Source organism: Caretta caretta, chromosome 24 (assembly GCF_965140235.1).
Source record: "Caretta caretta isolate rCarCar2 chromosome 24, rCarCar1.hap1, whole genome shotgun sequence".
NCBI lineage: Eukaryota > Metazoa > Chordata > Testudines > Cheloniidae > Caretta > Caretta caretta.
In genome coordinates this window covers 12,931,682-12,958,173 of record NC_134229.1, presented here as the reverse complement: position 1 = coordinate 12,958,173, position 26,492 = coordinate 12,931,682, and the positions used below count along the sequence as shown (strand labels likewise).

The 26,492-nt window shown below is 61.2% G+C and overlaps 1 protein-coding gene across 5 annotated transcripts; it reads left to right on the top strand.

The window, feature by feature from the left end:
• Nucleotides 1–226: 226 nt before the first annotated feature.
• On the top strand, nt 227–26,492 carry GRAMD1A (GRAM domain containing 1A). 5 transcript variants are annotated; one of them, XM_048828957.2, is made up of 19 exons: nt 227–350; nt 6,747–6,948; nt 8,544–8,564; nt 9,434–9,518; nt 10,152–10,255; nt 12,269–12,364; nt 13,001–13,081; nt 13,675–13,796; nt 14,218–14,371; nt 15,648–15,852; nt 16,106–16,246; nt 16,971–17,089; nt 17,711–17,853; nt 20,220–20,323; nt 22,461–22,646; nt 23,082–23,169; nt 24,425–24,532; nt 24,740–24,860; nt 25,394–26,492. In XM_048828957.2, the coding sequence occupies exons 1-19, from the start codon at nt 343–345 to the stop codon at nt 25,478–25,480; spliced, it is 2,175 nt and encodes a 724-aa protein (XP_048684914.1). In that variant the 5' UTR covers nt 227–342; the 3' UTR covers nt 25,481–26,492. The 5 variants fall into 5 exon arrangements, with proteins under 5 accessions (XP_048684914.1, XP_048684915.1, XP_074978785.1 ...); XM_048828960.2 differs by having other exon boundaries at nt 245–350; nt 6,752–6,948; XM_048828958.2 differs by lacking the exon at nt 8,544–8,564.

Below are 26,492 nucleotides of genomic sequence, written 5' to 3'. Positions count from 1 at the left end.
GGGGCGGAGCTGGGTGCATGGCCGGGGGGCTCTAGGGGGGCTGCTTCTCTCCCCAGTGACACCTGTGCTTGTTGTGGGGGTGGGGGGGAGGCTGCCGCCCGGGAGGCGGGGGCAGGTTTGAGGGGTTCTCCTGGAAGCCTCCGCTGCTTTCCAAGGGGTTGGGGGCGTTTCCAGAGCCAGAGAGAGAACCCAGGCGTCCTGGTGCCCAGCCCCCACCCCCATCCTTTGTGCAGCGGGCGGAGCGCGGAGAGGGGGAGGGGAGGAAGCCGCCGGGTCTCTGGCTCCTTCCTCTTCCTCCGCGGGGAGGCAGGGCCGCTGGCCGGCCGGGCCGGGACACGGGCCATGTTCGAGTAAGGGGGCGCCGGGGCAGGGGGTGTGGGGTGGCGTGAGTGGGGGATGGAGGTGAAGGAAGTGGGCTCTGGTGTGTTGGAATTGGGGGGAGGGGTGTCTGGGATCCAGGACTCCTGGGTTCTCCCTGGCTCTGGGAGGGGAGTGGGGTCTAGTGGTTAGAGGGGGGGAGGGCCGGGAGCCAGGACTCCTGGGCTGTTATTGCCCTGCCCTCCCTGTTCCGTGCCCCCCAGCGGCCCGAACCCCCTTTTCTGCTCCCCAGCAGGTTCCCAGGCTCTGCCGAGCGAGTCCCCGGCCCTGAGCCCAGCGCTGCCCGGTGCCCTGCGCTGAGCTCCTGGCTGGGGATCTTGGGCCGGGCGCAGGCCTTTGGGATTTGCTCTAGCCCTGGGGGTCTGGGTAGCGATGGGCCCTGTGGAGAAACGGGCATCTGTAGCACCCTCCCCTGCACTCAGCTGAGCCGGACGCCTGGGTCCCCCTCCCAGCTTGGTTCCCGCGTCGGAGCTCACAGAGCTGCCTTAAGACAGGGGTTCTCCCTTTTTCTTTCCCAGCCCCCAACATGCTATAAAAACTCCATGGTCCAGCTGTGCCACAACAATTCTGCATATAAAAGCCAGGGCCTCGTTAAGGGATAGCAAGCAGTCTAATGCCAGCCATGCTTGATGGAGACCCTGAAGCCTGCTCGCAGCCCCCCAGGGGGCCCTGGTTGAGAACCAGTGCTCTAGGAATTGGTTTGCCAAGCAGTGCCCGGGGCCGTGGGTGCCTGCAGCAGGGAGATCCCAGAGAGCCTGGAGCCAACGGGCCAGGGAGGATGCCAGCATCTCATCGGGTCTGTGCCGGCCCAGAGCACTGCAGGAACAGGGCAGGCCAGGCCTCACTAGCCCCCAAATCCCTCTGCAAGCCCGGCAAGGGCTGATGCCCTCCCATGGTGGGTGAGGGACCTGGGTGTCTTGAGTGCCCGCCCTGACTGCTCTGTGCTCCTGGAGATTCCTGGGAGGGCAATGGGCAGGGCAGGGGGCCCTGCGCTCAGGGGCCTCTGTGCCCAGCTGGGACACAGCCCCTTTAACTGGCTGAGTGTCTGCCCCCTACGGCATTAGAACCCAGGCTCAAGGGGCTCTGAGACAGGAAATGCCCATCTTCCCCTTCCCTCTGTGCCCCCAGGGCAGGGCAGAGTAGAGGGGCAGTGGTGGAAGTGTGGGGAGCCCAGGTCTGGGATAGCAGGGGCTGCAGGTCAAGAGTGAGGGGTGGTGACTGTTTAATATGAGTCGATATAACTGTCCAGCTAGGAACAAAGAGCGCTGGCCACACGCGGGGGACACTGTCCTGGGGAGCAGGGACACTGAAAAGGACTTGGGGGTGGGTCATGCAGCCCTGGGTGCGCAAATGGGAATCTCGAGGAGGAGCAGGGAGGCTGGGTTTGTCCCTGGTGTGACGTTGCTGGGCCCTTGTGTCCAGTTCTGGTGCCCACAGGTCAAGGAGGATGGTGATGAATTGGGGAGGAGTCTGGGAAGAGCCCCAAGAATGAGGAAAGGGTCAGGAACCCTGCCTGAGAGGGAGAGGCTCCCGTTTGGCCATGCTGCAGGGGTGGGGTGGGGGGCTCGGCTCAGACACCCCAATCATGACCCGATGGCTGGAAGCTAAAGCTGTATGAATTTCGACGGGAAATGAGGCATTCATTTGAACAGGGAGGGGAATTAATTGTTCCAATAGTTCCGTGTCACTGGCCATTTTTAAACCATGAGGGGCTGTTCTTCTCAAAGCTCTGTGCTAGGGATTAATTTGGGAAATCTCTCTGGCCAGACTGGATGATCGCAATGGTCCCTTCTGGCCCAGGAATCTATGCAGCCCAGAGCTGGACTAGCAGGGGCTGCGGGTTGGAAGTGAGGGGCACCGGCAGAGCTGGGTCGGGGGAGCCCAAAGCTGTGCTGGAAGGGGGCTGCAGGTGAGGAGTGAGGGGTACCAGCAGAGCTAGGTTGGGGGAACCCAGGGCTGGGCTGGAAGGGGGCTGCGGGTTGGGAGTGAGGGGCACTGGCAGAGCTGTCCTGCATGGTCTGTCCTACCTGGGCTGAGGGATGCTCTCTGGGCTCCCCCCCAACGTCAGACGGGGCCAGAGGTTGCTGGCAGTTACTGGCCAGGCGTGCAGCTCCTCAAGCCCAGCCAAGCTAGCAGGATCTGCCCCATATTTACCTCCCTCCTCCGCCAGCTGGCACCAGGTCTTGTGCCAGCCGTTCTCCTGCAGCCAGGGGCCCCATGTGCCAGGGCTGGGACCGGCAGCATCTTGCTGCATGTGACAGGCCCCAGCCCCCCCTGTCACTTTGGGCCCCCAGGAGCCACCAGTCCTACAGCCCAAAGGCTCAGCCCAGCTGACAGCACTGGCCGGGGGAATCTCAGGTCCTTCTGGACCCTGGTAGGTGGCCAGGGAGTGGGGCCAGGGCTCAGCAAGGAGCACTCTTCCCTGGCAGTTGGTGCCAGCCCCAGTGCCCCAGCTTGGCACTAGGGGGCCTGTGCTGTAGGGGGTGGAGGGGTCAGCAGGGGATGCTCTCCCTACAGCCTGGCACCCAACCCCCCCCGAGCCCCAGCCACATTCCCTGCAGCACAGCGCCCCATAGCACTGTATGGGGGCATTAGGGCCAGTGCTGGCCATGACCCCCTGCCTGCTTGGCCTGAACCCTGCTGGGGGGAGGCATGGGTGGCTCATACTGCCCCTGCCCCCCAGCCCTGGCTGTGTTGGGTGTTCTAGGCCCCCTCTCCCACATGCGCTGGCCCACAGCAGCTGTCTCAAGTCATGCTAGCCCTGGTCATCTGTTGGGGGGGAGGGGCGGGGCGACAGTAGCCAGATCTGGAGCTGCCCATGAAATAGCGTGCTCCCCCCATGCTGCCCTTGCCATTAGCCTGAGTCCCAGGTGGCCAGTAAGTGTCGGGCATGGGGGGGCATGTGATGGGCAGGGGGAGGGGGAAAGAAGTTTTGGGGGCAGCAGCATTGGTCAGTCTCATCCCTGTCCCCAGCTCTGCTGGTGCCCCTCACTCCCGACCTGCAGCCCCCTACTATCCCAGCTGTGGGCTCCCCTCCCCCCAGCTCTGCCGGAGCCCCTAACTCCCGACCTGCAGCCCCTGCCACTGCAGTTCTGTCTCTTTCCCCGGGCTCTGTGTGTGCTGTGGGGTGTCACTCTCCCAGTCTCTGGGCACCAGTGGGAGGCACCAGGCCCTGGGGGGCTGGGGTCAGGCTGGGGGTGGACGAGGGTGATCGAGCCATTTGGCTGCACTGGGGAGTGGAGTCAGGATGGAACTCAGAACAAAGAGCTGTTTGTGAGATGGGTGGGTCGGCTCCAGCTCAGTCCCACTGCACTGGGAGTGGGGCTGACTCCTGCCCCCCCTCCCCAGCTGGCACTACCCCCATTAGACCCACGGCTCCCCCCCAGCTGGCACTACCCCCCCATCAGACGCACAGTCTGTCCCCCATGTCTGGCATTACCCCCATCAGACCCACAGCCCCCACCCCAGCTGACACTACCCCCCATCAGACCCATGCCCCCCGGCTGGCACTACCCCCCCCATCAGACCCACGACTCCCCCCAGCTGGCACTACCCCCATTAGACCCACGGCTCCCCCCAGCTGGCACTACCCCCATTAGACCCACGGCTCCCCCCCAGCTGGCACTACCCCCCCATCAGACGCACAGTCTGTCCCCCATGTCTGGCATTACCCCCATCAGACCCACAGCCCCCACCCCAGCTGACACTACCCCCCATCAGACCCATGCCCCCCGGCTGGCATTACCCCCCCATCAGACCCACAGGCTCCCCGCCAGCTGGCACAACCCTCCCATCAGACCCACAAGCTCCCTCACATGTGGCTCTGCCTCCTTGGGGGTCTCTTCTCCTGCTCTGAGCTGTCCCCCAATTTCGGGCATCCCCAGGTACCCCTTCTTTAATCAGAGTCATGTCACCCCATGGGGGCAGCATTTCCTGTTTCTAGTCCCTGGCCCCAAGAACAGCCCTATCTTGAGCTGGGGGGAGAGTGGTTTACAGGATCCCCAGGGTACAACCTGGAACTGGGGTAGCGCTGTGCCCCCTTCACTCTCCAGCCTGGACTTTCTCTCAGTATGCCTTGCTAGTGACAAGCGGCAGCCCGCGCCCCTGTACCCCCCATCTCTCAGCACAACAGCAGGTGGAGCCCCACACCCAGCTAGATTGCATGGAGGCGCCCAAAGCCTCTCGTGACTCACACAGCGAAAGGCACCAGCCAGTTCCCCCCAGCTCCCCGACCTTGCCCCCCTGAGCTGCGCTGTCCTGCCCTGGGCAGAGCCTGACCACTGGAAGTTTATTACCCAGTCCGCCCCGCCCTCAGTGTGGAGAGCACACGCAGCAGCTCTGGTCCGAGCTAAGGTTTCCCCAAGCACTTCAAGCAAAACCCATTGTTTGAGGTAAAATATAAACCAGGTTTATTAACTACAGAAAGATGGATTTTAAGTGATTATAAGTGGTAGACATAAAAGGACAGATGGTTACCAATGAAAATAAAAATAAGCGCACAACCTAAATCTTAAACTTATCACACTTGGTAGTATTTAGATCAGGGGTTCTCAAACTGGGGATTGGGACCCCTCAGGGGTTCTCAAGGTTATTACATGGGGGGTCGTGAGCTGTCAGCCTCCACCCCGCTTTGCATCCAGCCACCAAACCCCGCTTTGCATCCAGCATTTATAATGGTGTTAAATATATTTTAAAGTGATTTTAATTTATAAGGGGGGGGTCACACTCAGAGGCTTGCTATGTGAAAGGGGTCACCAGTACAAAAGTTTCAGAACCACTGATTTAGATAAAGCAATTTGTTCGCCCCACTGGATGTTACAGTTCATAATTAAGGCTACGATTTAGGCATGGTGTCAGAGTAACAGCCATGTTAGCCTGTATTCACAAAAAGAAAAGGAGTATTTGTGGCACCTTAGAGACTAACCAATTTATTTGAGCATGAGCTTTTGTGAGCTACAGGCATGGGTATTTTTGGTAGAAGTCACTGACAAAGGTCATGGGCAATATCCAAAAAGTCATGGCCAGTGACTTGTCATGACTTTTACTAAAAATACCCCTATGTAAATCTTAGGTGCTGGGGGTGGGTGGGTGTCAGGATGCTCCAATCGATGCTGCTGCTGGGAGGGGGTGCTCCAGCGGTCGCTGCTGCTCCTGGGGGTGGGTGGGCATCCTGTGGCCAGTTAGCTCAGCTGGATAGAGCATGGTGCTAATAACGCCAAGGTTGCAGGTTTGAGCCCCATACGGGCTGTAGTTGCTTTGGGGAGAGGGATAGCTCAACGGTTTGAACATTGGCCTGCTAAACCCAGGGTTGTGAGTTCAATCCTTGAGGGGGCCATTTAGGGATCTGGGGCAAAAATTGGGTTTTGGTCCTGCTTTGAGCAGGGGGTTGGACTCAATGACCTCATGAGGTCCCTTCCAACCCTGATAGTCTATGACCACCGCTGCTGTTCCTTCGGGCAGGGGTGGCCTGGGGCGCCACTGCTGCGTGGGGCAGCGCCTGGGACCAGTGGCTTGGGGCTGCCGAAGTAGCAGCTAGTGCAGCTGGCCCCAGGACCGCCCCAGCTGCTTGGGCCACACTGGGCTCAGCCGCATCAGCCACTGCAGCTGTGGAAGTCACGGAGATCCTGGAAAGTCACGGAATCCATGACCTCTGTGAAAGACTTGCAGCCTTATTCAGAATACATAGGTTTCTCCCTTAAACCTGGGACCAGTCTCCTCTGCTGAAGTTCTTTGTCTTCTCAGGTCCTTGTTGCTTGTAAGTGGGGGAGGAGAAAGGCCAAAGCATGATGCCATTGTTCCCTATTTTATATCCTCAGTCCACGTGCCTGGAAGACACTTGCCTAGACGGGTCCTGGTGGGCTTTGCTGAGTCACAGGGTTGAGCGATCCCTTGGTGTGGTGCTTGCACAACTGTTGTTGAATTGTAAATTGCTTGATTACAATCCTCCTACTGATTAAAGGTCGATTAACACCCTCCTGGGCTGGGGTCACCACCCGTATAGTACAAACTCTCAAACTTAGAACATATTTCAGTAACAACCGTATAGCACAATCCCATAACTTCATACTCACTGAGAATATACATTTGTGGACAGAACAAGGGGTTTCAACAGATCATGACCTTTCATATGAGATCATACATGGCATGCTTTGTATGAAATATCACAACTATATATGAATGATGAATATGTGGGTTACAGGGAGCTGTTTTGAGGTACAGTGTGCCACAGGCGGAGATGGGGAACAGGGTATGAAAGGAGGCACTGGAGGGCCCAGCAAAGGGGAGCGAAGGGGGAGAAGAACCCTGGGAGGAATGGGGAGGGGAACTGAAGGAAAATGTGGGGCCCCCCTCACTCTATCTTCCCCCAGCACAGGCAGCCCCTCTCCCTGGAGCAGCCCCAGCAGCTCTCCGTCCTTGCGGAAGCGCGTACTGCTGACCCCCCGGACCTCCCCGGACCTCCCTGCAGATGCCATGGTGGAAAAGAGCACAGAAAGCACCCCAGAGCGGGGCCCCTTGTCCACCCCCCTCAACTACCCGCTAAGCGCCAGGAGTTTCATCCGCAACAACAAGGTGAGGGGGGCTGGATTCTGGGGGTCTGTGGGTGTCTGGGGGGAGTGCCAGGATATTGGGGACTTTTTGGGTGCCCCTGCTAGCCCAGCCCTGGGCTCCCTTCCCAGGTCTACCAGTGCCCCTCAAACCTGACCCGCAGTCCCTGCTATCCAGCCCTGGGCTCCCCCCAACTCTGCCAGTTTCCCTCAATCCCAACCTGCAACCTGTCAAGGTTCCTTCCCCACTCTGAACTCTGGGGTACAGATGTGGGGACCTGCATGAAAGACCCCCTAAGCTTATTCTTACCAGCTTAGGTTAAAAACTTCCTCAAGGTACAAACTTTGCCGTGTCCTTGAACCCTATGCTGCCACCACCAAGCATGTTAAACAAAGAACAGGGAAAGAGCCCACTTGGAGACGTCTTCCCCCCAGAATATCCGCCCCAAACCCTACACCCCCTTTCCTGGGGAAGGTTTGATAAAAATCCTCACCAATTTGTACAGGTGAACACAGACCCAAACCCTTGGATCTTAAGAACAATGAAAAAGCAATCAGGTTCTTAAAAGAAGAATTTTAATTAAAGAAAAAGTAAAAGAATCACCTCTGTAAAATCAGGATGGTAAATACCTTACAGGGTAATTAGATTCAAAACACAGAGAATCCCTCTAGGCAAAACCTTATGTTACAAAAAGACACAACAACAGGAATATACATTCCATTCAGCACAGCTATTTTTCAAGCCATTAAACAAAAGGAAATCTAACACATTTCTAGCTAGATTACTTACTAACTTAAGGAGTTCTGACCTGCATTCCTGATCTGTTCCCAGCAAAAGCATCACACAGACAGACAGACCCTTTCGTTTCCCCTCCACTTTGAAAGTATCTGTCTCCTCATTGGTCATTTTGGTCAGGTTCTTAGCTTCTTAACCCTTTACAGGTGAAAGGGTTTTGCCTCTGGCCAGGAGGGATTTTATAGTTCTGTATACAGAAAGGTGGTTACCCTTCCTTTTATATTTATGACACAGCCCCTGCTAGCCCTGTGCTGGGCTCCCCTTCCCCAGCTCTGTCAGTGCTCCTAAATCCCGACCTGCAGCCCCTGCTAGCCCAGCCCTGGGCTCCCCACCCCCAGCTCTGCAGGGTATTGAGGGTTGTTTGGGGGACTCCCTGGATTCAGGGCTGTTGGGATCCCTGTGAAGAGGCTCTGCATTGCAGTACTGAGAGCTCTGTGGGGGTCCTGGGCATTCTGGGGAGTTATTCCCTGGGGGGCCAGCATCTGGGGCATGTTTGGGGGCCATTCCTGGGGGCCAGCCTCTGGGGAGTTCTGGGAGGTATCCCCTGGGGCATCATGCTCAGGGGAGGGCTCTCGGGGGGGGCAAGTACTCAGGGGCTTGTGGGAGTATCCCTGGGGGAGCAGGCTTTGGGATGCGTCTGGGGGTCCTGGAAGAGCAGGGCTTTGGGGGTACCGCAGGGAACTGGGGGGTCTTGGTGGGAGCAGGATTTGGGGGTGTATCCCTGTGGGGAGCAGACTTTGGGGTTGTACCCCTGGGGGAGCAGGCTTTGGGGGTGTACCCCTGTGGGACTCCTGTTCTAACCCATCTCTCTCTTTCCCTTGCAGAAAGCACAAAGCTGGTACAGCGTGAGTCCCCCTGCCTCTGCCTGCAGCCCCAGCACCCCACACACTGCCCAGCTCCCAGGGTTCAGCCCGCACCCCCCACCCCGGTCTCCCCAATCTCTGCCTCTGGCAGCTGTGGGAGCGGGTGGCATGAGGGTCTCTGTGGACCTCCCCATCTGAGCACAGCCCAGAACTGGGCGCATCCCTGGGGTAGGGCAGACAGGCCCTACAACACCCTTCAGCCCTGCCATCACTGCGCACCTCACCCCCTCTCTGGGCTTTGTCTTGCCCCCATTTGCTGGGGCTGAGCCTGGCCCCCCCTGCTCCCTTCAGAGACCTTCCTCCCACCACGCTCAGCTACAGCCCTACTGGAGATGGGGGGCAGAGATGGGGGGGCAGTGAGGAGGAGGAGTAAGAAGGGGGGTGGGAAGGGGCTTGGTTCATGTCCCCCTCTCCCCCCATGGTTTCTGATGTGGAGTTGGGTGTGGAGGGGCAGGGGGAGGAGCATGGCTGGAGCGGGAGGGGCAGGAGGTACTCTGAGCTCTCTCCTTTCCCTGCTAGCTCTGCTTCAGCCCCAGCCAGGGCCCAAGCCCGCTGTGGGTGGGGGAGCCACAGCCTGACCCTTCCCCCCCTTTGTTTCCTGTAAGTGACGGGGAAGGGGGAGCAGCCAATGGCTGGGCAGGGGGGGCCAACTTGGGCAGAACTTTCCTAGCCCCTCAATGCCGCCCTTCCCGGATCCCCCCACTCCCAGAGTCCCCCCTGCGCCTGGCCTAGGGACCCCCTGGGACCCTCCCCGGTGCCCCTGCATGTTCCAAAACCGTAGCTGAGGGCGGGGCCATGGAGGGGGCAGGGCATGGCCCTCTGCACCCCTGATGGGCCTGATCCCCCCACAGATGCTGAGCCCCACGTACAAACAGCGCAATGAGGATTTCCGCAGGATCTTCAAGGGGCTGCCGGAGAGCGAGCGGCTGCTTGTGGGTGAGGAGGGGCCATGGGGGAGGGGCACCAGGGTGGGGCTGGCATGGGGGGGTAGGGCCAGGGGAGGAGTGTGGGACATGGGAGGGGCAGCAGGGGCCAGCAGGGCAGGGATGCGGGAACAAAGCAGTAGGCTGAGCAGGGAGGGGCGCCGTGGAACGAGGCCCCCGCATCTTCTCACTCGTCCCTCAGCTGTTTTCACAACGATTCCCCACCCTCCTCCAGTCCCTGGTCACTCAGGGGGACTCCCCCCGTGTGTCTGGGGGGGCTGTGCTGGCACTTGGCCCTGTGGCTCCTGCTGTACCCACTCCGCACCACCTATTGCCCCCCCTTTCCATGGGCCCCCCACACTGGCAGCTCCCTTCCCCCCATAGACCTGACCTGCTCCCTGCGCTGTCAAATGGGAGTGTCTCTCTCCTCTCCCCCCAGCTCAGCCGATGCCCCTCACTCCCGACCCGCAGCCCCTGCTAGCCCAGCCCTGGGCTTCCCCCTAGCTCAGCCGGTGCCCCTCACTCCCGACCCACAGCCCCTGCTAGCCCAACCCTGGGCTCCCCCCAGCTCAGCCGGTGCCCCTCACTCCCGACCCACAGCCCCCCGCCCCCCCGCGGCTGGCTCTGACATCTCCCCTCTCCCCAGATTACTCCTGTGCGCTGCAGCGTGACATCCTGCTCCAGGGGCGGCTCTACCTGTCTGAGAACTGGCTCTGCTTCTACAGCAACATCTTCCGCTGGGAGACGGCAGTGAGTGACCCCCCTCGGGCGCCCTGTGGCCCTGCTCCCGCCCTGCACCTCCCCCACTGTCCTGGTCCCTGCTCCTGCCCCCCTGTGCGCCCGTGGCCCCACCTTATCCCCCCAGGTGCCCCCGACCCTGCACCTCCCCTCGCTGCCCTGGGCCACTGCCCCTCCCCCCCGGTGCCCCTGAACTCTGCCTTGCCTCTAATGCCCTGGACTGCCTCCAGCTTCCCATCCCCCAGGGGACTCCAGGACTCCTGTGGCAGAATGCGCTGCTGGAGAAGGTACAGACGCTGGGAGGGGGTGGGGGGGTAGTTTGGGGATGAGGAGCTGGGGATGGGATTCTGGGGGGCGCAGATGCTGTCCCTTCCCCCAACACTGTCCCCCCCCTCCAGATGCTGTCCCCTCCCCCGACGTTGTACCTTCCCCCCGACGCTGTCCCCCTCTCCAGATGCTGTCCCTTTCCCCTGACACTGTCCCCTCCGACACTGTCCCCCACTCCAGACGCTGTTAGATACTGGTGCCTTTCTGCAGGGTCAAGCTAGTTCACATTACAAGCCTTCTCGGAGGCAGTGAGATCAGCATCCATAGCCCCCCTCCTTAAACTGGGGCAGCAAGTTAGTATCTAGGTTCCCTAAGGAATTAGCATCCCTGGGTCTATCCCCACTCACCACTGGGGGGTCCCTCTGCCTCAGTTCCAATTCCATCCATTTCAGATCCACCAACGGGGGACCCTGTCATGAAGACCCCTTGCTGGACAGGGGAAGTGGGTCTTAGGACCACCCTGCCGCTGCTCCGGCTGCTCCCAGTCCCTCTTGTAGCCCAGTTTGTGTCAGGAACTGGCTCCTTAGATCTATCATCCTCCTCCAGCTGCGCAATCAGCTGCGCCTTGGTGAACTTTCCAATGCGTAGCACTCTCCCCCTGCACAGCTCGACAGTGCCCGTCTTATGGAGGTGGTTCTCTATCATTTTCCGCTCTTCCCTCTAATTCCCTGTGTTTTTCTGCACCCAGCCACTTACTGCAGGATGCTCCCAGTGCCTTCAGAAGCCAACCGTCCACGGGGTGCAGCATATCCCACCTCACCCACCAACTGCCACGGGAGCAGGCTCAGTGTTCTGAAACCGCTCTGAGTGAAGTTTAGACAGGACCTTCTTGTAGTGTGACACTCGCCAGGGCACACTCACCAGGGCCAGTCTCCTCGGCTTCAGCACCTCCTGGGTCTGACCTCAGAGCGCTCAGCACCCCTGTTCCATGCCGTGAGCTCCCCGCAGGGAGTCCACCTGACTAGGACACCTGGGGAAGACTCACATGCCCCAAAGGGCCCTGCACCCCAACTCCGCACTCAGCCGTGACTCTCAGCCAGAGAGCAGGAAGTTACAGCAAAGTCCATCTTGGGGGGATCCAGAGCCCTGGGCTCTCCCCCCAAGTCCCCAAACCAAGAGACTGACCGGCTTCCCTCAGCCCAGCCTCAGTCATGCCCAGCTGCCGTTTTCTGTGCTTTGTCTCTTTCCCCAGCAAACTAGTCACCTGGCCTCCACCTGTCTAATTCCTTCGCTGGCTCCATGCAGAGGATAGGCCCCAGCCTTAGTTGCCAGGATACGGAATGTCTGACCATTGTCTGGGCCAAGGCAGCCAGTTGGCAGTTGCACCCGCCCCCTAGGGGCCTCTGCAACTTTCACCACCTAGGTACTTATGTGACACATAAGGGAAACTGAGGCACACACACAGTATTCATACAAAACATTAAGAAAATTCCCACTTGGTCACTTCCCTGCTACCCTGGGCTGCCTCCAACTTCCCTTTTACCTGCCCCCCCCCCAACACCAACCCTGTCACTTCTGTCCAGCTTCCCCTCCCCACAGGCACTGCCCTGGGATGCCTCCAGCTTCCCCTCCACCCCCAGGCGCCTCCCTGCCCCTCCCACTGCTGTCTTGGGCCACCTCCAGCTTCCCTTTTATCCCCCCAACCCCACATTACCTGCATCTTCTGCTGTGCCACACCCTGACCGCTGCCCCCTGCAGATCTCTGTCCCACTGCGGGAGGTGAAATGTCTGAAGAAGGAGAAGATGGCCAAACTGATTCCCAACGCCATCCAGGTCTGCACTGCGGCCGACAAGGTGAGACAGGGCTGGGGCTCCCCCCCACCCCAGGGCCCCTCTCCTTGGGGGGCAGCCCCATGCCCTTGTCTGGCCTCCGCAGAGCCCCTCCCCGCAGGACTATGGCATCCCAGGTGCCCCTGCCCGATGCAGGGTAGACGCAGAGACAGCCGGGTGGGTCCCCTGGGGGCAACCCCACAAGGAGAGGGGACAGGTCCTGCCTGCCACTTTGTGTGGGTGATGGCATCCTCACCTGAGGAGGGGTCAGGTGGGGACCTGATCCTCAAGAGGCGGGGCTGGGGAGTACCAAGGGGCCAAGCCCCATCCCTGCCCCTCACAGAAGTGCTGCCCCAAGGACACTGAGTCTGGCCACTCCCGGGTCACTCTGAGTTGGGACCTGGGGGGAGGGGGCTTTCCTTGCCCCTGGAGGCCACTGTCTGAGCAGCATCAGTGCCCTGCTGGGCCCCCTTCTGGGCAGGAGTGGGACAGGTGTGGGGGAGCCCAGAGCTGGGCTGGCAGGGGCTGCGGGTCAGGAGTGAGAGGCACCAGCAGAGCTGTGGAGTGGGGGAGCCCAGGCTGGGCTAGCAGGGGCTGTGGGTCGGGAGTGAGGGGCACCAGGAGATCCAGGAGTCGGGTCTCACTTCCCCCTCCCCCCAGCATTTCTTCACCTCATTTGGAGCCCGCGATCGCTGCTTCATGCTGATCTTCCGCCTGTGGCAGAACGCGCTGCTGGAGAAGGTACAGACGCTGGGAGGGGGTGGGGGGGTAGTTTGGGGATGAGGAGCTGGGGATGGGATTCTGGGGGGCGCAGACGCTGTCCCTTCCCCCAACACTGTCCCCCCCCAGATGCTGTCCCCTCCCCCGACGTTGTACCTTCCCCCCGACGCTGTCCCCCCCTCCAGATGCTGTCCCTTTCCCCTGACACTGTCCCCTCCTACACTGCCCCCCACTCCAGACGCTGTCCCTTTCCCCCAACGCTGTCCCTTTCCCGCAACGTTTTCTCCCCCTCCAGATGTTGTTCCCCCAGTGCTGTTCCTTCCCCCCCAGAAGCTGTCACCTGCCCCCAGACGCTGTCTGCCCCCAACGCTGTCTATCTCCCCTGCAGACGCTGTCACCTGCCCCCAGATGCTGTCTGCCCCCGACTCTGTTTCTCTCCCCCCTCAGATGCTGTCTGTCCCCCGACGCTGTCTCTCTCCCCCCCAACGCTGTCCCCCCAACGCTGTCTCTTTCCCCCCTGACGCTGTTCCCCCCCGACATTGTCTCTCCCCCACCCCAGACGCTGTCCCCCTGACGCAGTTCCCCACTGCAGACACTGTCTCTCTCTCCCCCAGACACTGTCCCCCCAGGAGCTCTGGCATATCGTCCACCAGGGCTATGGTGCTGAGCTCGGCCTCACCAGCGAGGACGATGACTACGTCTGTCCCGTCCCCACTGACGAGCTCAATGGCCTGGGGTGAGTGTGAGCCTCCCCCACCCCTGACTTGCGTGGGGCCAGCCACAGGCCTCCGACCTCTGCTGCAGGTCCCTCAGGTCTGGCTGCCCCTCCCTGCACCTTCCCCCATCGCCCCATGAGAGAGTCTGGGTCCTCTTGCCCAGGGGGAGCTGGGAGGGAGTTGTCTCCCCAGGAATAGGTTGGCCCCACCCGAGTGTTGGGAGCCCTGGGACCCCTGTAGACTGGGAAGCGTCTGCCCTGCCCCCCCCAGGATGAGCTGGTGCCTGACCTCCACCCCCCACCCTGGGACAAACTGGCACCCTCCCCCCCCACCCGTGTGTCTGACCCCGAGACTTGCCCTGGTGCGATCCCCGACCCTACGGGACCCAGTGACCTCAACACTTGTGCGACCCCTGGCACCCCAGTGACTGCCCCCCTCCAGGCCAGCCAGGGAGCTCAGTGACATCATCGAGCTGAGAGACCTGGCCTTGCCCTGCACAGCTGACCTCAAGGTGGACCCCAGCCCCAAGCTGGCCAGGACAGCTGCCAGTCAGAGCTTCCACTCACTGGCCAGCAGCAGTGATGGGGCCGCCTCGGTGAGTGGGGGGAAGGGTTGGTGGGGGCGGATTAGGGAGGTGTCAGGACTGGGGTGGTTCGGGGGATGGGGTTGGGGGAGGTGTCAGGTGCCTGGAGTGACTCACAGCTGAGAAAGCCAAACTCAGGACAGAAACCCCAGGCTGGGGGTGTATTCTATCATTTGATTTCACCCAGCACTGAAATGTACCCCTGGCTCAGTCTACCCATTTTACCATGGAGCACAGACGGCCCCTTGGCATTCCAACCCCTCATTACCCCCCAGAGAACCTGCACTTTGCGATGAAAGGTGATTAAATCCACATTCCCCACACATTAGGTTCATCCAGTCCCAAAAGACTCGTCACTTACCTCAGGTCAGATCTCCCCATAGACAGCACAGGTAACCGCTTGCTTTAGTGTCGAAAGCTAGCTAAGAAAATAACCGAGCATTATTCAAAGTCAGAGCAGATAAAACACATTACAGGTGAATGAGACTGTGAGAGTCCAGTTGTTAGCAGAGATTTAATGTCGGCAAATTCTCCATAAGTCTCTTAGAGTCCTTCCACGAATCTTTCCGGGTGTCCTGTTCTCTGACCAATGGCTCAGACTCCCTGGTCAGTTCAGCAGATCAGAGGTACTGGCTCGGGCCAATGAATGGGGTATTTATGGCTCTCCTGTGCACAGAGCCAGCGGACAGGTGTCCTCACAGAAAACCTGTCACAGCATGTGATGGACACTTGAAGCTGTGAAAAGTCCCAGTAACGCTTGCTTTGAAGATCAAATGCTTCAATCTGAGGCTTCAGTCTTGTGAACACCCTATAGCCATGACATGCCCTAGCCAAACGGTTCTCTGGTCAGTGAATTCACCCTCCATGCTAGCTACAGGCCTTTGCATCTACTGACACCTAAGCACAGCTGCATACAGGATGTGCAGGTAATAAAGAGCGACAAGAGGTGAAAAGGATTTTGCAGGTAACAGTTCTTTGGTTACAGCCACCAGGATGTAAGTAAATACAGTTCTTGGTTTCTGTCAACACAAGTGCATGGGCTTGTCTTAGTTAGCCTAGTTAACAGACCTTTGTTACCCACACACAGTAAATTAACCCCTCAGGTTAATTAATCAGGTCCTGCCCTGAGCTGGCCAGCTGCCAGCGTCATAGGAGGTGTGTGTGTGGGGGTGTTGGGGAGGAAGCAGGCGGGGCTGGGAGACCTTCTGGGGAGTTGGGGAAGGGAAGGGGCAGGGCCGGGGGAGGTTTTGGGCCCAGGTTGGGCCCCCTCACTTTCCCTTCTCCCCAGCTGGCAGAGGACCCCGAGGAGAATGTGGACAGCCGGGCGGATGCTGTCTCCAACTGCGCAGCAACACTGGGGCTGGAGCCTCCGAAGGCTGCGGCACTGGGGGGGGCCCCGCTGCCTGCCCTGGGGGACCTGCTGCCCCCTGAGGAGCTCCCCACTGACACCAGCAACTCCTCCTCCTCCTCCTCCTCCTCCACACAGGATGAAGGTAACAGCCCAGCATTGCCCAAACATACCAGCCTTCAGCTTTAACCACTAGGCCCCACCCATCTCCTAGAGCCAAGGAGAGAACCCAGAAGTCCTGGCTCCCAGTCTCCTGCTCTAACCACTAGGCCCACTCCCTTCCCAGAGCCAGGAATAGAATCCAGGAGTGCTGGCTTCCAGCCTGCCTGCTCTGATCCCATTGTCCTCCCAGAACTGGGTTAGGACCCAGGCAGCAACTCACCCCTCTCTCCCCACAGCGGAGGTGGACGCCTTCTCGGACCTGCCCGGGCGGCTGCTGCTGAACTGCGTCTATTGCCTGGGGGCTGAGCGGCTGCAGCAGATGCTCTTCACCGACTCGCTGTTCATGCAGAGTTTCCTGGGCCAGCGCAAGTTCACAGGTGGGGTGGAGCAGGGGCTGAGTCTTCCCTGGGGCTGCGAGCTGGCTGCCCCCTGCCACCCGCCAGATGACGGCTGGGCTGGGTCTGGCTCACTGCCCAGGGCACCCATGGGGCGCTGCTGGCCTGAGTCGAGGTGTATGGGGCAGGGGACCCGGTAGCTCCAGGCCAGGCAGCCTGGCGGAGATCCCAAAGCTGAGCGGAGGACACACACCCTGTGCTGGCCAGGCCGAGGGTGTTGGGCATGTGTGTGATGGGCACAGGAAGGCAGCGCGGTGGGGGGGGGTCACCCAACACCTGGGACTCGCTGCCCTCGGAGAGTCTGGGCTTGGTGCTCAAGGGAGCTGCCAACTGCAGCGCGGGGGAGGCCTTGGACTGGGCACCAGGCCCACGCCTGGCACTGCACACAACCCGTGTAGCCTGTGCTGGCTGGAGGACATGGGTCTCCAGCCCTGGCAGCTGCTGCCCATGGCAGCACTAGCCATGCGTTTGCTCTGGCCGGAGGGGAGCAAACTTGCTGCAGGGCCCAAGAGGGAAGGGGCCATGGCAGAACACTGGGTCAGGTGTTCGTGCTGCTGGACACCCCACTGGGCCACACCAGTTTAATGCCACCAAGGGCAGGGCCCTGCAGCTGGGAGTCGGGGACAAGAGGGACGTGTGGGGGGACATGGGGGAGGCCCCTGAGTGGGGGATCCCCCTGCCCTGACATACCCCTTGCTCTCCCCAGACGTGACCCTGACCTCATGGAGCGGCAAGACCAAGTGCCGCCAGCGCCGCGTCCTCTCCTATACCATCCCCCTCAGCAACCCGCTGGGCCCCAAGGCAGCTGCTGTGGTGGAGACACAGGTGAGGGAGGGGGCAGCACAGCCCCAGGAGGGTGTGAAGGAGCAGATACAGGGAAGCTGGATGGGAGGGCTGGACTGCGCGGTGGGGGGCGGCAGGTCAGGGGTGGGGCTGGACTGCATGGTGGGGGGCTGCAGGCGTGGGCGCTGGACTGCGCGGTGGGGGGCGGCAGGTCAGGGGTGGGGCTGGACTGCATGGTGGGGGGCTGCAGGCGTGGCAGCTGGACTGCGCGGTGGGGGGCGGCAGGTCAGGGGTGGGGCTGGACTGCATGGTGGGGGGCTGCAGGCGTGGGCGCTGGACTGCGCGGTGGGGGGCGGCAGGTCAGGGGTGGGGCTGGACTGCATGGTGGTGGGAAGCAGGCGTGGCAGCTGGACTGCGTGGTGGGGGGCGGCAGGTCGGGATGGGGCTGGACTGCATGGTGGAGGGCAGCAGGCGTGGGGGCTGGAGTGTGCGGTGGCAGGCAGCAGGTCAGGGGTGGGGCTGGACTGCATGGTGGTGGGAAGCAGGCGTGGCAGCTGGACTGCGTGGTGGGGGGCAGCAGGTGCAGGATGGCAGCAGGTGTGGGGGAACAAAGCGGGGCTGTCTCTGGCCTGTGATGGGATGAGTAGAGCTGGCCTCCCCCAGACCCTGTTCCGTGCCAGCCCCGAGAACGGTGCCTATGTGGTGGACTCGGAGGTGATCACTCAGGGCATCCCCTACCAGGATTACTTCTACACTGCTCACCGCTACTGCATCAGCACACTGGCCACAGGCACGGCCCGCCTCAGGTACCGACTAAGCTAAGAGCCCCTCTGCAGTGCGGGTTTGGGGGGTTATCCCCCCCCCATCCAGAGAGTGGTGCTGGGAATTCCTCTGGTGGCTGGCTCTCTTTGTTTCATGGCTGCTCCACACTATGAAAGTCAGACCCTTTGAAATCAGCAGGTCAAGATAACTTGCATCCAAGAGTTTGAAAAGAGCTGGCGTAGGAACTCACTGGCCCATTAAGGTTGATTTTCAATGAGTCTTAGAGCACTGGGGAAGTTCCAGAGGCCTAGTAGAAAACTACTATTGTGCTACTCTTTTAAAAAGGGTAAGGGGGATGGTCTGGGTGATTATAGCAATCCTGGGAGAGAGAAAGGAGCAGCTGATATGGACTCAGTTAATAACAAATTAAAGGAGGGGGATGGAATTAATGTCAATCGCCATGGGTTTATGGAGAATAGATCCTGTCACTAACTTGGTCTCTTTGCCAAGGCTGGTGGCAGGAGGGAACAGTGTTGATGTAACACACTTGGGTCCTCTACAGCCTTTGACGTGGGACTACATGACATTTAAAGTGACAAACCGAGACTGATACGAAATCGGGACAGCTTGGTGAGCTGGCCATGAGCACACAGTGTCTTGTAATATGGTTCCATGTAACTGTCCAGCTAGGCACAAAGAGCGTTGGCCACACACTCAGGCCAGAGGGACTCTGTCCCTCCTTTGTGTGGAGCATGGATGGTGAAAAGATTTCGTGGAGTCCCCCATCCCAGTGGCTCTGTGTCAGTGACCTGGCCCCTGCATTATTTCCTGCTCCCCCAAAGTCTGTGTCTTCTGCTAACGCTACCAGGGACGAATTGATGTTTTCTTTCAGGTCACTGTGATAAAGCTGCAAATAGCACAGGCCAAGACCTGATCCGTACAGGACCACCCCAGAGACACCACCCTCAAGGTCTGGTCCCCCTTTACAGGTTCATTTTGGGCCCTCTCAGTTAGCTGGCTGTGAATGCTTTCAGTGTGGGCCATGCCGATTTCGTATCAGTCTCGGTTTGTCATTCTAAATGTCGTGTGGTCCCAAGTCAAAGGCTGTAGAAGATCTAAGTGTGTTACGTGAACAGTGTTCCCTCCTGCCACCAGCCTTGGCATCTCCCAAAGAGATACCAGCTGAATGTGAGCTTCCCATGCAACACTGGGGCCAGAGGAACTAATGCAGCCCTGGGTGCACAAATGGGAATCTCGAGGAGGAGCAGGGAGATGATTTTCCCTCTGGGTTTGGTCCTGGTGTGATGTAGGTGGGCCCCTGTGTCCAGGCCTGGCGTCCACAGGCCAAGGAGGATGGTGATAAATTGGGGAGGGGTCCAGAAAGAGCCTCGAGAATGAGGAAAGGGTCAGGAACCCTGCCTGAGAGGGAGAGGTTCCCGGAGCTCTAGCTCTTTCACTTAACCCAGAGTAGGATCAGGGGTGAGGCTCCCGTCTGGCTGCATGGGGTCAGACACCCAGTGCTGGGCTTGTCTCTCTAGCAGACGAAAGTCCAACACAAGCAGCCAGCAGCTGGAAGTTGAAGCTGGACTAAATCAGCCTGGAACTGAACTGTGCCCAGAACTCAGCCCTGGAACAATATCCAAGGCCGTGCAGATTCCCCCTCACTGCCCATCTGTAAAGCCCACATAGGGCTGGCAGTTCCCCAGCCCAGCAGGCAGTCCCATCTCAGCACCCCTTCCAGGGACATCCTGAGCTCTGTCTGGAACAGAACAGGTTCCCCCAGCTCCTGGGGGCTGCCCCAGACTCTCCCACCTCCAGCCGTCAGAAACTGTTTTCTCCCGACACCGCCGCAGGCGCCTGCCCAGTTCGGCCCCACTGGGCCTTGTGCCAAATGGGCCTTTATCCCCCTAGTTCTTCCCTGCCCTGCTCCCACCCCCTGCTGGATTTATGGGGTGCACATGGAGCCTCTCGAGCCTCTCAGCATGCACTGGGGGCTAACCAAGCCCAGCTCTTCCCGCCCCTCTCAGGAGCTAGGCCTGAGTGTGACTGCAGCCACCTGCATTGGCCTGGGTGGAGCTGATCTTTCTTGGCCCTGGGGGGGCTAGAGTTGGAGCCAGGACCCCGCTGAGGCCCTGCTGCAGCCATGGGGCGGGGGCAGGCGTTCATTTGTGACAGGCCCATGCTAGGGGTAGCTCAGCTCAGATGAGCACAATGGTGCCTTCTGGCCTTGGGATCTGTGACAGAGGGGCCTGCTGCTGGGAATCTCTGGGAAACAGGCCCCCACCGCATCTGCTCTAGAGAGCTGCTTCCCAGCATCCTGGCCTGGCAGCTCCCGTCCCCCACCAGTGCGCCTCAAGGAGCAGGTCACTGACACGGCCCCCTCCCTGCCCCCTGGCTCTGCCTTCTCCAGAGTCTCCTCTGAGATCCGGTACCGGAAGCAGCCCTGGAACCTGGTGAGAGCCCTGATTGAAAAGAATACATGGAACGGCGTGGAGGAGTACTTCCAGCACCTGGGTATGGGGCATCCAGCACCTAGGATGGGAGGCGGGACGGTATGGATGGGGCCTGCGAGGGATGACTGGCACCGGGGTAAGGGGGCAGGTGCAGAAGAGTGCGCCCAGTGCTGGAGTCTGGGAGTGCTCTGGGGCCTCAGAGGTGCCTATGGGAGGGAGGGGGGCCTGGAGGGGCAGGGGACTGTCAGAGGGTATTGGGCAGGGATGGAGATACGGGGGAGGCTACTGGGGGAAATGTGGATGGGGCTGCATGAGTGGCTGAGGCGAGGAGGGTGACGTGGGCGGGTGGCGGGCAGTATGTGGGGGGCTGGGTGGGTGGGGCCGTGTCACAGGCTCGGTGCTCTTGAACAGCTCTGAATCAAACCCAGGCAGGACCCTGCTCAGTGTGACACCCCCAGACACTCTCAGGGGAGCAAGAAGCCTCCTTGGCTTCAGCGCCTCCTGGGTCTGAGCTCAGAGCGTTCAGCCGCAGGGAGTCTGCCTGGATGGGACACCTGGAGAGGGGCCTTGCACCCCCACTCCACAGTCAGAGTGACTCAGCCAGCGTGTGACACAGAAGATTTATCAGCGGTCTCGTAGGCAAGTTCTTTGTTAGCACCGAACCCAGGAAATTCCAGCCACGTCCATCTTGGTCAGACCCAGAGCTCCAAGCCCTGCTCTCCACCCGGGACCCTGACAGGAGGCTGAGACCCACTTCCAGCAGCCAACCCTCGGTCATGCCCAGTTGCCCCTCCTCCATCCTTTGTTCCCCTTCAGGGCAAAGAGGGTCACCTGGTCTCCACCTCAGCTTTGTTCTCCCTTGTCCTAGCCCCCGGGTCATCAGTTGCTGAGTTATAAAATGTCCAGCCATCTTCTGGGTCCAGGCAGCCATACAACAGTCCCACCTAGTTCTCTGGGTCTTTGCAAAATTAAACTCCCTTTCCCTCCAGCTAGGTAAACATGCAGCACGCTGCGGAAACTGAGGCACACCCAGAACTCATACAAAATACTAAGAAAATTCCCACTGTGTCATATCCCATGTGTGGTTGCAGGAGGGGGGCAGGCAAAACGAGGGGGCTGGGGAGGTGATGTGAAGGGGTTCGGGTGGGGCAGGCCACCAGTCAGAGGGGGTTTCCCAATAAATCCATTGTTGGGTGAGGGTGACACAGCTGGGCAGCTGGAGGGACACAGTTGGGACAGACCCTGGGCTCCACGTGACTCCCTCCCCCTGGGCCTTATGGGGTGTGTGTGCCCTTCCCTCGCGGGCATCTCACCCCCCTGGCATAGCGGGGCTGGCATGGTGGGGCTGGCGTAGCGGACATGGGCATCACCCCCCAGCATGGTGGGGATGGCGTGGGTGTCTCACCCCCCTGGCATGGCAGGGCTGGCGTAGCGGGCGTCACCCCCCAGCATGGTGGGGCTGGCGCAGGCATCTCACCCCCCTGGCATGGTGGGGTTGGTGTAGCGGGCATGGGCATCTCAGCCCCCGGTGTGGTGGGGCTGGCGTGGGCATCTCACCCACCCTGGCATGGCAGGGCATAGCATGGCAGGGCATAACAGGCGTCGGCATCTCCCCCCCGGTGTGGTGGGGCTGGCGTGGGCATCTCACCCACCCGGGCAGGGCATAGCATGGCAGGGCATAATGGGCGTCGGCATCTCCCCCCCGGTGTGGTGGGGCTGGTGTGGGCATCTCACCCACCCTGGCAGGGCATAGCATGGCAGGGCATAACGGGCATCGGCGTCTCCCCCCCAGTGTGGTGGGGCTGGCGTGGGCGTCTCACCCACCCTGGCAGGGCATAGCATGGCAGGGCATAACGGGCATCGGCGTCTCCCCCCCGGTGTGGTGGGGCTGGCGTGGGTGTCTCACCCACCCTGGCATGGCAGGGCATAGCATGGCAGGGCATAACGGGCGTCGGCATCTCCCCCCCCCGGTGTGGTGGGGCTGGCGTGGGCGTCTCACCCACCCTGGCAGGGCATAGCATGGCAGGGCATAACGGGCGTCGGCGTCTCCCCCCCGGTGTGGTGGGGCTGGCGTGGGTGTCTCACCCACCCTGGCATGGCAGGGCATAGCATGGCAGGGCATAACGGGCGTCGGCATCTCCCCCCCCTCCCGGTGTGGTGGGGCTGGCGTGGGCGTCTCACTCCTCTCGGTGTTGCAGGGCTGGCACTGGCACGGGCGGAGAAGACGCTGCTGGAGGAGAGTGGCCGCGGGACGGAGCCACGGGGGCTGCTGGCTGGGCTGCACCGCAGGAAGCGCACGCTGAGCTGGAGGGCCCCCCATGCTGAGCCTACCCTGGCCACGCTGCCCCCCAGAGATATGGGGCCCCGCCCCCTGCACCCCTCCAGTAAGGAAAACCCCACCCAATCCCTGCCCATGTCCAGAAGGAACCTGTTCCCCCCCTCGGGTAAAGGGGAACCTGCCCCCAACTCTCTACCCACAACCCACCCCCCATCCAAAGGAAATATGCCGCCTCCTGTAATCTGCCCCCCAGAACCCGCCCCAGCCCCATCTCCAGCACAAAGGGAACCTGCCCACCCAAATGCACCCCCATCCCTGTCCCCCCACTCCCAGGTAAAGGGGAACGCACCCCCATCACCGCCCCCCCGGTAAGGGGGAACATGCCTTGTCCGTGACGATCCCCCATGAGGGAGCCTGCGAGGGCAGCTATTCCTCCCCGCCAGAGGATGGGAGATGGGCTGTTGCAGTCCCCTATGGGGAGCAACTCATGGGCACATGGGGCTGGCTCGGCCTCCACCTAACCTGCCCCTTCTCCCCGCAGGCAGCCTGGCAACCCGGCTCTCCCAGCAGCTGGTGGAGCGAAGCCGGGGCCCTACTGTGTCCACCCTCATCCTCATCGTCAGCCTGGTGTAAGGGGCCTGTGGGGCTGGGCTATGGGGAGGCGGAGGGGTGGGCGGTTGAGCTATGGGGGGTTGGGACTAAAGGGGACTGGGGCTCTTTGGAGGAGTGATGTAGGGGGCCAGGCAGGGCTCTGGGGGTCATAATGCGGGAGGCGGGGCAGGGCTCTGTGGGGAGGGTTGATGTGGGGGGCAGGGTGGGGCAGGGCAGGGCTCTGAGGGGAGTAATGCAGGGGTGGAGCTCTGGGGGGGGTGGAGGGTCCAGGATTTGGGACACACAGCTGGGCTCAGGCTGGGCTCTGGGGGTGATGTGAAGGGGTATGGTCTGGGGAGCAGAGCAGGGGCACCCCCTGGGGGCAGAGCCACAGACCCTTTCCCGAGTTGGGATGTGGGAGTTGGACTGGACTGGGCTGTGGGGGGGATGGGAGCTGCTCTGTGCGTAGCCAGGCAGGGGCTATTGGTGGGAGGAGCTGTGTGTGGGGAGAGGGAGGCTACACGTGGAGGGAGCTATGGGGTGATTCTCTGAGGTGAGGCTTCACGTGTCTCTTTCCTTCCTTCTGTCTCTGCTGCCTCACAGGATCTGTGTGAGGTATGGTGTGACCCCCCCTCCACCCCCAGGCTGCCATGGACCCCCTGACCCCACCCCCTTGTGCCCCCAGACACCCCCCATGGACCACTGGCTCTGCCCCGCCTGCCCCCAGCACCACCCCTGCCCTGCCCCTAGTGTTCTGAGCTTTGGAGCGCTGACTGAGGTGGCATGATTTGCATACTGCGCTTTGATTGGCCAGCATACCACGGACATGATGGGTAATGGCAGGCCTCAGCTCCGGGCCCCACCAATCAGAGTGCAGTATGCAAATCTGACAGCCTGCCTTGAGTGTGTTCTGGGCAGGGAGATGGGGTCTGAGACAGCCACACATGTACCTGTGGCGCGGGGACAGGACTCCTGGGTTCTCTCCCCAGCTCTGAGAGGGAGAGGGGTGTAGTGGTTTAGAGCAGGGGGGCCAGGACTCGTGGGTTCTCTCCCCAGCTCTGGGAGGGAGAGGGGTCTAGTGGTTTAGAGCAGGGGGGCCAGGACTCCTGGGTTCTCTCCCCAGCTCTGGAAGGGAGTGGGGTGTAGTAGTTTGAGCAGGGAGGCTGGGAGCCAGGATCCCTGGGTTCTGCTCCATGTAACACAGGGCTGTGTCCTAGGGACACTGGGTGACCCTTACCAGCATCCGGCCTGGGGCGGGGCTTTGTCCGCCCCTCACTCTCCCTCTCCCCCCAGCCTGCTGATCCTGGTGGTTCTCAACGTGATGCTGTTATACCGGCTGTGGGCGCTGGAGCACACAGCCCGCGCCTTCCAGGCCTGGCAGGCCCCCGCACTGGCCCGAGGGTGAGTGATCCCAGCAGGGGCAGGGTGGGTGGGTGGAGGAATGGGGAGATTTCTGGCAGTGGGGGAGGGGTAGTGTGGGGAGCACAAGAGGTGAGGGGGGTTGGGTATTCTTGGAGCAGGGCTGAGGTGCCAGGGGAGGGGTCCCAGCAGCTGGCGTTGGGGGCCTTGACCCCCACCTCAGCTGGCCATGACCCTCTGCCCCCCCAGGAAGCTGCCCCAGACAGCAGGCGAGTGGGCCGAGGTCCTGGAGCTGCAGCGCCGTTTCCATGGCGCCGAGGTGCGGAAGTGGAGGCAGATCCTGGAGGCCTCTGTGGAGCTGCTGGACGAGGTGATGCTGCAGTGCCGGGCCGGGCTCACTGTGCTCTTTAGGTCCCTGCCCAGTGGGGGCTTGCAGCTCTGCTTGCGCGGCCCTCTGGCCTGGATCTCCCCTGGGCCTGGCTCCCCCTGCCTGCTCTGCAGCCCTGGGGCCAGCAGCACTAATGCACAGTCACCCAGCCCCAGATCCCTGCACCCAGAGCTGCTTGGGGCGCCGCCTGCCTGGCAGCAGGACCCAGCCTAGCTGGTGATCCGGGAGCCCGAGGAAAGAGGAGGCACTGGGGAAAGTGTCATCTACTGGTTAGAGCAGAGGTGCTGGGCACCAGGACTCATGGGTTCTCTCCTCAGCTCTGGGAGGGGAGTGGGGTTAGTGTGTGTGGGGGTCTGGGCACCAGGACTCCTGGATTCTCTCCCTGCTCTGATGGGAGTGCAGTCTAGATGGGGGGAGGGGTGGGCTGGGAGCCAGGACTACAAGGCTGAAGCCCTCTTCATGGACTGTCAGCCATTCAGGAATAACTGGTACCTCCTCCCCCCGCTGCCCCCCAGATGAAGGTCTCCCTGGAGAAGCTGCACCAGGGCATCGCGATGGCAGAGCCACCCCCGGAGCCAGGCCAGGCTGATGCTGTCTCCTGAGGCTGCGCTGGCCACCAGGGGCCATGGGAGACTGACCTGGATCTGAGAGTGCGGCCGGGTCAGCGCCGCCCGGACGCCCCTCGTCGGCCAGCTCCCTTGGCCGGCTCAGCACCGCCCGGATGCCCCTCGTCGGCTGGCTCCCTCGGCCAGGTCAGCTCCCTTGGCCGGCTCAGCACCGCCCGGACGCCCCTCATTGGCCGGCTCCCTCGGCCAGGTCAGCGCCACCGGACGCCCCTCGTCAGCCAGCTCAGTGTTGCCCCATCCTTGGCTGATGGACGCCTCCTAGGGTCGGCTTCTCCTGCTGCGTCAGCAGCACCCAGCCATTGGCTGGCGTCGGCCCTGGCTTGGGCTGCTCCACTCTCCTGCCACCCCCTGGCGGAGCAGGTCTCTGTGGGGACAGCTAGGTGGAGGCTGCACCGTGGGACACATGGAGGATCTGCTGGGGGCCGACTCTGCCCCCCGTGATCCGCCCGCTGGCTGCAGCCCAGGACAACAGTGGCTGGACTGTGGCTGCCAGCTGGGTCCAGCCCCCCATGTCTGCTGGCTGGGAGCCTGTTGTGACCTGGGGAGAACCCATCCAGTCTGGGCTGGGAATTGACTTTCTAGGTGGTCTAGCTGCATGGAGTTACTGTGAGGAGTGGCCAGGGCCGTTCCCCCATCCCCTTACCTTGGAGCCAGGACTCCTGGGTCCTCTCTGTGCTGGAGAAGGGGCACTTTTGGGGCAGGCTCCGTGCGCTGCAGGGGGCACTGCCCATGTCTCTGCCCCCTTCCCAAACACTCGATTCCTGGAGGGCTCGGTGCCCACCAGGCATTGGATTGTTGTCTCCCGGCCTGGGCCTCTTGCCTTTCGCCGTTGCTGGGGGGGAAGGGGCTGTGTGTGTGTGTGTGAGCACCCCCACCAGCCTGCACGCTGTCTGCTCCCTCCTATCCTCAGTGTTATGGGGCTCTGGCCCCACCCCACTATTTATTAGCTGATTAAAGAGAGTGGCTGGGACAGTGCCACCCAAAACAA

What these genes read in the sequence shown, in the direction of transcription:
- GRAMD1A (XM_048828957.2), top strand. An exon ending in GTTTCATCCGCAACAACAAG is followed by an intron (nt 6,949 to 8,543) that starts GTGAGGGGGGCT and finishes TTTCCCTTGCAG; the next exon opens with AAAGCACAAAGCTGGTACAG. An exon ending in GGGCCAGCGCAAGTTCACAG is followed by an intron (nt 16,247 to 16,970) that starts GTGGGGTGGAGC and finishes TGCTCTCCCCAG; the next exon opens with ACGTGACCCTGACCTCATGG.